Raw genomic sequence first — 11,376 nt, 5'->3', positions numbered from 1 at the left:
GACTAATTGGCGGGGATAAAGTGTCTTCGTCACTTTACTGAAGCACATATGGTCTTGACTTGAAAATTTGGTTCTGTATTACGTTCGTATATCAGCATCGAAGGGACTACGTGGGTAAGCTATCGCCTGTCAGTCCATTTGAATGATTGTTAGTACGAGGAATATAAACTCATTTGCAGAGAAGGAATCGTATATTTATTATTTTGTTGAGGTCGAGTGAGAAATTTTCCATGACATTACAGATGAATAAAAGAAATATGGTAACTGTACTTAACAATCGTTAACATATAGAGTAAACCTGAAAATTTTGTACATACAAAACTAATTTATTTAATTTTTTGAACATGATAAAGTTCTAAAGAAAGATACCACCGAAAAAATAGAACATTTGAGAGTAGAGATTGAATGGATAAAATATAAAACGAAACATTGAGCGTAATATTTCATCACAAGGATGAGATACAAAGATTATGATGGCATCTGAATCTAAGATACGAGCGATAAGCTACAGAATCCAAAAGAGCAAGAAGTGCCTATCTAGATAAGGAGATTCTACTCAATACATAGGTTCTTATACGGTAAGAAGTGTCATGTAAAACAGAATAATTGTGGATGATTTTTCTATGAAATATCTACGAGGTAAACTTCAAAAGGACATATCTACAAAATGTTTATGATAATTCCCTAAATTAATCCCTAAATCCAGAGGAGAACATGAGATACAAACAAACTGTTCTGTTATGTAAAGAATTTCACATGATTCTCCCAAACATCTATTACGAAAACAAAATGCCTGAATGAGCGAGAATTATGTTTACCAATAGTTACGTATCAGGTGATCACCAACGACCAATTCCTTTCAAACTTAAAGAAAAAAAAAGGGGAAATTCTTTTGAGATACAGAGACTGACTAATTTGGTATCACTGAAAAAGAAATCAAGAAGATGAATGAGTTGAAAAAAACGTACTGGTAAAATAGCCTTTGTATGGAGAGGCAAGTGGACCATCAAAGCGCTCCTCGAGTACACTCCCCACTCTAGCTTGATGAGGTACTGAGATCCGATGGTTGTAAACAAGCGCCTCTACACTTACGAAGAGACATTGCCAGATGTTGCTAGTACCATAAACTTACGGAGATTATCACCTTGAATGACCCACATGTGATTCAACATTGAAGGCAAGAGAGGGAAGCGAACGAACGAGGATATGTATCCATTAAGGCGGCGTACCGATGCAGAACGAGTGTAGGAACGAGGTATTAAAGGCAGCAAAACAATGAACCCTCCTTTGAATGGAAAGGTCATAGACATGTAATATGAGCGTATAAGGTGTTAGAACAATCATGAATACCTGGAGAAGGGAGTTCAAGATCCTTCAATTGGTGGTTATAATGGCTCGTAACTACCCTAATAACCCCTGGCACTTGGTAGTTCTTACAACGCCCGAGGACCAATCAGAATATTCGAATAGTAGCATTGCTGTCTGAATGATTATGTGAGGCTTCAATCTTATCATCAAAAAGTTTCATACGTTTTTTTCGAACTTCCACCAAAGTAAATGGAAATCACCCCATAACATGTCATTGATTCGAGTTACATCAATCTATATGGTGCTTTTAACCCAAGTTAACCACATTCAAAATAGTCATTTTGCATATATTTCTATCAACATCTTCATAGCTTGTAATTCAATTTCATTTTTGCTCTCTTTTTTTGTATTATGCTTAAATAACTTTATCTTATTGAAAGATTATCATTTATCTAGACTATTTTCCACAGTGTGTCCACTGTAATTAACTTCCATAACCCTGCATGCTTCAGGTATTGCATGGATTCTGGCTTAATGATGCTCAGACACTAATGGCCATTAATTACCCGATATATGACACGACAAATGAGATCAGCGCCTACCAGGGATGACAGTTAGCGGTAAAGCGGTACAGCGAGTTACAAATGACAGTTTAGCAACAGAGCTGATGCTTAGAAACACAGTAGGGAGTTAGCAATACCGATGATCGCTAGCTTACAGCATAGCAACATAGCTGATGGTTAAGAAACATAGCCTGCAGGTAGCAACATAAATGATGGTTACTACAACAAGCAGTGGTCATTGAGGCAATAATGAGCCTATTCATCACGAGGCTGAACGTAATGATCACCTATGACCACAACCTAAATGGTAAGGGTCAGTATCATTATAACGCTGGTCACTAACCACAATTATATATAGTAAAAAAAGATCATCTCTTCCAACATGAAGTATGATGGAGCGACCATGTTGGTCCCCCCAGCATGACGCTCAGTATGTAGGTGTTGGATGGAACCTACATAAATAAGTCTTTATGAAAGATCATCGACGTATCCAGAGGTTGATACTACACCCACGACTGCATCATTCATACCACAACAGCCAATGGCTACACGAGATTTATCACACTACTATCGGTAACCACATCCAGGTTCCAGAAGTACCACCTCCACCACACGACATACACCATAAAGAATTCGAAGGAAGAGCTTGGAACAGCACTCCTCATGGCTTGTGGGAGACGCCACACCACACACACAACAGGCGTTGCTGCTCCTACTGCTGTTGGTGGAAAGGCCAGTCATAGACGCGATCTGGACGGCGGCCTGTATGGGAGTGTAGGGGAACAGTCTCCTGGAGTTCACCTTTGGCAAAAACTGGGAAGCGAGGAGCTCAACACTGGGAGGAGTCACTCCTACAGGGGCGTGGTTCCTTCCCCCTTCACCTATAGATTGTAAGGCAGACCCCGCTACAGTGGTCGGGGACTTAGCACGACCCCTTCTGTCAAAACTGCTGAATACCTAAACCCTTTGTGTTTTTGCCCAGACGTGTGTTTAATACTGCTCTTAATCTTGAGGTTTTCAGTGTCTTTTTTCCCCCCCATATCCACGATCTCTCGGATAATTGCCGGGTTGAGTGCGCGTGTGAGAGCGAGCGAGTTGTAAAGAAGAGGGAAAAAAAGCGAGGCCTTGTGTATGGGAGGGGATGTCCTTTGATTGATAAAAAGTAATTGGTTCCATGCGGCTGTGGCCAATGGTGTATGGAATAGTGCCATAGCCAATGGCCAATCACAGCCGTGCTGCATCACGTGAAGAGGCTGGCGAGGCAGTATAAATACCGCCGCTGGACCACAGCTCCTCACAACCATCTGGACTGCAGAAGCCCTCTTGTGGAGTTCTGGGACCACCTCAACCAATTCGGCATGAAGATTCTGGTGAGTACGATCCTAAGTTCATATGTGATGTGATTCATATATTTCTTGCGAGACTCAACTCCTGGTGATTCTTGTCATGTCCACAACTAACACGAGATATTCTATATTCACAGGCAGCTATCTGCGTGCTCGCCGTTGGCGTCAGCGCACAGGTTGGGAATTCTGGGATCGTCAGGCCTGATGGTGTCAACACTCAGTTCACCCGTGAGTTCGCTGACGACATCGTGCTGGCTGGACCATCCGGCATTGTCACGAAGTCAGGCAGGAACCTCCAGCTCACCGAAGACCTCTACTTCGTCCCCCGCGCCAAGCGCAGCGCTGGCGTAGTGTCTGAGAAGGGCAACATCGGCACTGCTGGCATCCTCCGTGCTGATGGAACCACCGACCTCTTCAGCCACGATCTTGCTCACGACATCCTCCTCATTGGACCCGCTGGCATTGTGACCAAGTCTGGCCGCAACCTCCAGCTTACCGAAGACTTGAGACTCGTCAACCCACGCTTCAGGCGTTCCCTCACTGGCCCATCTGGCATGATCACCAGCACCGGCCAGCAGATCCAATTCAAGGAACCTTTCGCCACCATCCTCCTGGAAGGCCCCTCTGGCTACATCATGAGCGACGGAACCCTCGTCCAGAAGCGTGCTAAGCGCCACCTGGTCGGCGAGTCTGGTATCATCACCAACTCTGGAAGACAGATCCAGCTGGAACGTGGCGTGTTTGTCGTCCACGCTGGTCCCTCAGGCATCGTTCTCTCCAACGGCAAGAACATCCAGCTGAACGAATAAGTGATGTGACCCTAAGCTGTTAAGACCACTCTCTAGTCCTTAGGTCCAATACTCTTCTATTTTCTAGACAAAATCACTAGTGAAGCGCTGGGCATGAATGAACATCAGATGCATGAAGGCTGAAGATGTATGTATCAATAAAAATATAATCATTAAACCACTTATAGTTTTCACTGTCACCGTCACTGAAGCCATGTACTTTGTCACCGTGAAAAATCTGAGATCAGATTCTCAAGAACTGTACATTCCGTAGTCACTCCAGTGTACCAGACGTAGATACTACGTAATCGTCCTGTTAATTGAGCAGGCGAGGAGAATATAAGATCGTTTCTGACAACAGGAATATATCTATCAATCGTTGAAATGGGAGTGACTGACAACACTTTTGTGGTGAGGTTGTATCATCTCTAGTTTATGAAAGAGAGAGAGAGAGAGAGAGAGAGAGAGAGAGAGAGAGAGAGAGAGAGAGAGAGAGAGAGAGAGAGTACAATCTCGTACGGCCAAAAACTTCTCGCTTCAAAGGAGTCCATCCTGTCCCTGCTACTTCATGAAACGCAACCTCAGAACTGTAGGAGTCTGTGGGAAAGGCGTCCCAGGGTGTGATCACACATAAACACAAATTTTCCACGTGTGCCAAACCTCTTATTCTTACAGAGGGAAGATCAGACACATCTTTACCGTACCTCTCCATAATCTATATATGGCTCATAAACAATTCATTGACCAACGCATTTGGCCACTTCAGGCGGAGAGGTTGATACATATTTCACATATATGTCAATGAATCTAAACCCACCAAGGCAGGGAGTTAGGCCTTAATATGTGTTGGTCAGGGGTGTTTAAGTATACATGGTATGTCAGGTGTTTGGGGGTGATGAGGCAAGTAGTAGGGGATGGGTCGACCCAGGGGGGGATGATAGGTCATATCACGTTCGGGGTCAGGTGATGGTGCTATAGGTGGCGTTCCATTGGGTTGTTTAACTCAGTTCGACCGTATGCTGACGCTTGAGCTCCGTCCGTTTCCTGCGTTAGCCAGGAAGCGCCATGAACAATCGAAGAAAGGCCGCATGTACTCACATCCATTCTCTAGCTGTCGTGTGTAATGCACCGAGACCACAGCTCCCTATTCACAACCAAGGCCAACAGATCTTTCCGTGGTTTAAACTGGACATTTACATGCCCTAGTTCAGTCCATTGACAGCACGTCGACCCTCGTATACCACATCGTTCCAGTACACTCCATCATACATAAAATGATCAGAAATTATGTAGAGGTACTAAATAAACACATCACGTAACATGATTTTACTCAAGAGCCTCATTTTCAGTAGACAAAGAAAAAACTACAAAAACTAATGACAATAAAGATAATAGAACTGATGAATTAAGGTAAGATGAATATTTCAAAGTAAAAGTTCATTTGCTCACACACACAACACAAACACACACACACACACACACACACACACAAAACCATATTTTCTTCGTGCGTCCTGCAATGCCAAACAGAATTGGACTTCTACAGTATTGAAAGGAACATGGTGCCGGCTGGTCGTAAAGATGAAATAGCCTTCCCCCTCCACTTTGCAGAATCAAGGAGAGAGAAAAGAAATGAAGAAATACAGCAGCGGCTTTGTCTGCCTGAAACCCAGTATAAAATCGAAGAGCAAACGATATCTACATTTCATTTTTTTATGAGTTAAGTTAAAATGTCAGACAAGCGTGGATCCAGGAACTCACATTGCATAGTGGAGGACGAAATACTTTGGCTACAATCTGTACCACGCTCTGGGTTTATCGCATCTATGCATCATAATAGATGTTAACGTTGCATTCTAATATGAGATGATTAGGTCATTCTCTCGAAAGGACTGACCAATAGAAATTGTCTATCCAAGAGCTGTATATGTGCTCTACTTTATGAATGATATATATATATATATATATATATATATATATATATATATATATATATATATATATATATATATATATATATATACTAGTTAACATTCATACCAGAGCACCCATTAGAATCACAAAGGCCTAATGACATTAATTTACATACAAAAGTCTTGCTATTCTACTGGGAAAAGAAATTGGGCTGAAAGTCAATGAATTATAGAGCACAAGACTTTTTATCTTATCAATATCAAATTCTTTGGGTCCATTTACTTTTCCGTTCCCTGGGCATAACATTATAAAATGTTTTTTTTCTTTTTACAGAAGTCACAGGTTAACCCAAAAAGAAAAGAATGGGGGTGGGGTGCCCTTCTCTCTCTCTCTCTCTCTCTCTCTCTCTCTCTCTCTCTCTCTCTCTCTCTCTCTCTCTCTCTCTCTCTCTCTCTCTCTCTCACGACACCATGCAGCAGCAAGGGAGGGAACGAACGTGCAGCACCAACAAAGCCACTTGGCTTCGTTACATTATATCTGCGCTATTACCGCAGCTTTCGCCAAGTTAGTATTTTGTATTATACACACACACACACACACCTCCCTCCCCTCTGCAGTGAGCTGCTGCGGGTATACGAGTTTCACAGTTTTGCTTGCAAATCACCGCCACGTTTGCTTCAGGTAACTGTGAAATTTGCCCGAAATGACATCAAATATCTTGAACATTTCACATGGCAGCGACTATAAACACGGAGGCAATACTGGAACGTTAGGCTAGCGTTCTGCTTCTTTGTGTGATCGTAAATCTTTGAAAAGAATAAAAGAAAAAGATAACTTAGTCTGATGCATGAAAGTTGTTCGGTTACAGGGAACAATTTTAAGATTCAGTTGGATATCATTTATGAATTGGAGTATTATATACACTGGAAGATTACTGTATATCTGGGATGGTAAGATCAAAACTCCTTTTTTTTTCATCTACATTTTAAGAGAAGCAATTCTGAGTCCAGTTCACAGAAGGGGATATTAGAAGGGGGAAAAATAAGGGCCAAGAATATAAGTTCCCCGTAAAGAAGACGAGAGAATCACACTCAAAAGATATATTGAAGAAAAAAGAGAGACACATCTCACACATTACCCATACAGCCACCTTAAAGGAACCCAGTACGTTCATACTCACACCCGGGGCCGACCTGTGCCAATAATGGCACACCTGGAAGGCACTCATCCGACCTGTGCCAGTAATGGCACACCTAAGAACATGCACCATACCTGTGCCACTGATGGCACACTCGAGAACAAGTTGTCATTGACAAGCTTGATCTTTGTTAGCATTTACACACACACACACACACACACACACACACATACAAACACACACACACACACAGAATGGTAGATTTATTAGGAAATAAACATTGAGGGTTAATGAAGCGAAGATGATATCTTAGAGAGTAATATATTGGAGTATAAGAGAATCCAGGTCAGTAGAGATTGATACAAATGGCTTATGAGGAGAAGAAAAAAAGTAGATGAATGCAATAGAGAGAAAATAGTTTTACGATGCTAGTCTGAAAGAGTGAAAGAAAATAGAACAATTATGTATAAACGGAACGATTAGGAGGGTGAGTGATGTTACTCATTCATTTAAGAACCATGTTTATCCAGTGGCTTGTAACTCTCTAGGATGGCTGAGACGAGGAATAATTGATAATGAAGAAGAAGAGGAAGAGGGAAAAATGAAAAAGAGGAAGAATATTGATAAGAATTTAAAAGAATAAAAAGAATGAATAACAAAAAGATCAAGAGAAAGAGGAAGGAGGAGGAGGAAGAAGAAGAAGAAGAGGAGGAAGAGAAAGAGGAGGAGGAGGAGGAGGAGGAGAAATAGATTATCTAAACAGAAGAAACTTAACAGAAACAATACGTTTCTCTCTCTTGCTCAGGAGAACATGATGACCCAAAATGAGTTTCAACAGAAGAGATCAGAAGTGTCAAATGTGAATTGTATCCTCGTAGCTTCCAAGTTTCTCGCCCTTGCAGTAGTGGTAATACTCCCCTTCACTATAGATAATAGGTCCACCTGAGGACTACTCCCCTTCCACCTGAGGACTGTGATATTAATTTAGGTCAGCATCGGTTAATTAAGATTAAATGCAGTTGAGGAGGGTTGCATGTTATATAGTCTCATAGAAAAGGATTTTCTCGATTGATGTATTGGCTTGTCGTGGGTTGGATTGCTGGTGTGTATGTGTGTGTGTGTGTGTGTGAGAGAGAGAGAGAGAGAGAGAGAGAGAGAGAGAGAGAGAGAGAGAGAGAGAGAGAGAGAGAGAGAGAGAGAGAGAGAGAGAGAGAGAGAGAGAGAGAGAGAGAGATTTTAGGCTAAATGAGCAGATCCCGTGGTCCGGCATCATACCAAATACACAAACCATGGAGCACTTTTTATCGTTTAATAATTCATGACAGACTGAAACTGGGGGCCACTAATTTTGTTACCCCCGACCGACACACAGCCTCGCTCTCTGTCATTCATACAACATAATGCTAATTCAATCTGTTAACAAATTTCACATTTTGAAGGAGATTTTATATACGTAGAAATTGAAATGAATTGGTATATACATATATATATAAATATATATATATATATATATATATATATATATATATATATATATATATATATATATATATATATATATATATTTTATTTTCAACAACTAGAATGATCTAAAACACTAGATTGCCTTACTATGCACTACGGTGCATAGTAAGGCAATAACTTCACTCATGACTTATAGTCATGTAAAACACACATACACACACACACACACACACACACACACACACACACACACAATATCTGCTAGCAAATATCAGTATATTTTTCGAGTATATGGATAAGGAAATATTTGCCAACCTGATCATATTCTACATAAGACCAAACCTAAGATATACTTTCCAGGTTTGGTCACTGCACCATAAGAAGCACAGAGAGCTAATGGAGAAGGTTCAGAGGAAGGCAAGAAAGATGGAGCCAGAATCAAAGATAAATGAGTTACAGGGACGTGTAAGACGACTTGAATTGGCCCTTCTTGGAAGAGAGAAGAATGAGGGTTGACCTGATCACAACCTTTAAAGTTTTTTACACCTAGATATAACGTAGACGGTGAAAATGGTCTCCAAAAGATGTCGGGACAGAACAACCAGAAAACACCATTTGCTTTCTTCCATTTCATCCACCGTCTACGATCTTGACACCCCTGAGTCCATCTCACTCCAGGACTGGGTCCAGCTAGAAGTCGTCCTTCAGGAGATCCAGTTCGAATACTTCTTGGCATACATGGCGTCCCGCAAGGTGCAGTCATGGGATTCTTCTTTTCCCTCCTCACCTGTATCACTGACGCCTTGATGGATATCCCTACTCGATTGGAAGTAAGCTGACGACGTCTCCATCATTGGTGTCGACACGGACCCCGAGCACTACCGATTACACAGCGCCCTGCAGAGGGGTACACACACACACTTTTAACTCCCTCCGGAGCTGGTCCATCGCCAAGACTCGTCCCCATCGATCAACCCTAGATAGCAGGCATGCAATTCATCAGTCAAGCATCCAACCTTGTCTTCCACACCCCCTGCTGTCTTACTAGGTCCCACTTCCCTCCTTGGCTGCTCAGTCTACCCTCCTTTGCAAGTTGAACTAGGCTGAAAGGAACATCTTAACCCCCATCATCAAAATCCTCCAGCTATCGTCTCTTCATTTTCCATAGAGTCAAAAGACTTGAATACCCTTGAACCTTAAGCTTAGAACGTCTAAACATCTTCTGTTCTTCCCAGACTCGCCGCTTGTCACCTTTCCGTTCAACAGCAAAATGGAGAACTACTAGATAAAGTACAGAGAAGAGCACGCAACATCATTCCTTGATACCCTTTTTCCACCACCATACTTGCTATCATCAGCTCTTATTACCCGAGTTCCCACGTCCCAGTTTGTAGTTCGTTAGCCGCATCGAGCCCATCCGATCTTGTCCAAGCAGCTTATAAGAATAGCCACATCCCAACCATTGTGGACTTGGCCCATATCAGTATATTGTCTCCCCAGCGTCTGTGTGGAGACTGCATATTTACTACCCCCTTTCCTCCTTACGGCCCGTCTGTATATCAACAACATTTGGCTGCATTTAATTAACCTAATTAACCATTCATAATCATTATCATTATTATCATTTTCTTTGTTTATCATTATTATTATTATTATTATTATTATTATTATTATTATTATTATTATCATTATTATCATTATCATTATTATTATTATCATCCTCATCATTATTATTATCATTATCATTATTATTATTATTATTATTATTATTATTATTATTAGTAGTAGTAGTAGTAGTAGTAGTAGTAGTAGTAGTAGTAGTAGTAGTAGTAGTTTCATTGGTAGCAGTAGAAGTAGTAGTAGCAGAAGTATTAGTAGTAACAACATTCTATCGATCTCGCACACACACACACACACACACACACACACACACACGAAGCGCTAGTCTACATATACAGTACAATCAACAGCGTAGTTGCCGAACTCACAAAAATTCATATGCATTATTTGTGTTGTATTTTATGTAGTAAAAAAAACATACATTTCATTTACCTCTGTTCTGCACATTACACTCTGACAGAATGTTGAATACTGGGATAAAAAATAATAATTTATCATTTATTCACTTGCTGTAATATGTTTCCTTTTTTATTTTCATTTATATTCTCGCATTTCCATTCAATTTTTTTCACGATTTCTGTGATGGAAATGATCCCATGAAAGAAGGCGTTTGACACAATGGAATAATCAAATGGCATTAAATGCCACACAGAAATGATTTGATTCTCAAGAATATATAGATTCTATAATCGATTTCAGATCGTGCTTGTTCTCAAGCAGGCGTGCACACACACACACACACACACACACACACACACACACACACACACACACACACACATACACACACACACACACACACGACATCTATAACAGTATTTCTTATTTTTCCCCTGATCTTATAACTTTCCTGTGGTGTGGCAAGCAAAGTCATTCTTCTCATTGTAGCTTATGTCTCAATTCACATAAAAAAAAAGATATATAGCCTATAACGTAGGGGATTAGATTCCACAAATCCGAGAAGACTGATGACAGAAAGGTTCAAGAGCATTATTCATAGACTCTTGTCACAATATCGATCCTACTGAACCTATTACCCATCTTACATGATTGCTGGGTTCAATTCCCAAGACCAAATTGTCTTGATCGGTTTTTGTTTTGCCCTGCTGAATCCCAGCCTTTTGGAATCTATGTAGAGATATTGAGAGATTGTTTTTGAAGAGAGTGTCTTGACTTCATGAGGGTAAACAGGAACAAAGGGAGCCAACGACACAACAGCCAGCGATAGTTACGTT

General features: G+C 41.0%; 1 protein-coding gene across 1 annotated transcript; it reads left to right on the top strand.

Moving 5' to 3' along the window:
- The first annotated feature begins 3,124 nt into the window (after positions 1 to 3,124).
- On the top strand, positions 3,125 to 4,186 carry LOC139753712 (uncharacterized). Its single transcript, XM_071670449.1, has 2 exons — positions 3,125 to 3,241; positions 3,355 to 4,186. Exons 1-2 carry the CDS (start codon positions 3,230 to 3,232, stop codon positions 4,024 to 4,026), a joined length of 684 nt encoding a protein of 227 aa, XP_071526550.1. The 5' UTR covers positions 3,125 to 3,229; the 3' UTR covers positions 4,027 to 4,186.
- The last annotated feature ends 7,190 nt before the right edge of the window (positions 4,187 to 11,376 follow it).

The sequence above is a fragment of the Panulirus ornatus genome, chromosome 15 (assembly GCF_036320965.1).
Source record: "Panulirus ornatus isolate Po-2019 chromosome 15, ASM3632096v1, whole genome shotgun sequence".
NCBI lineage: Eukaryota > Metazoa > Arthropoda > Malacostraca > Decapoda > Palinuridae > Panulirus > Panulirus ornatus.
Note: the sequence above shows the minus strand (reverse complement) of the source record. Positions and strands in the feature narration are given on the sequence as shown.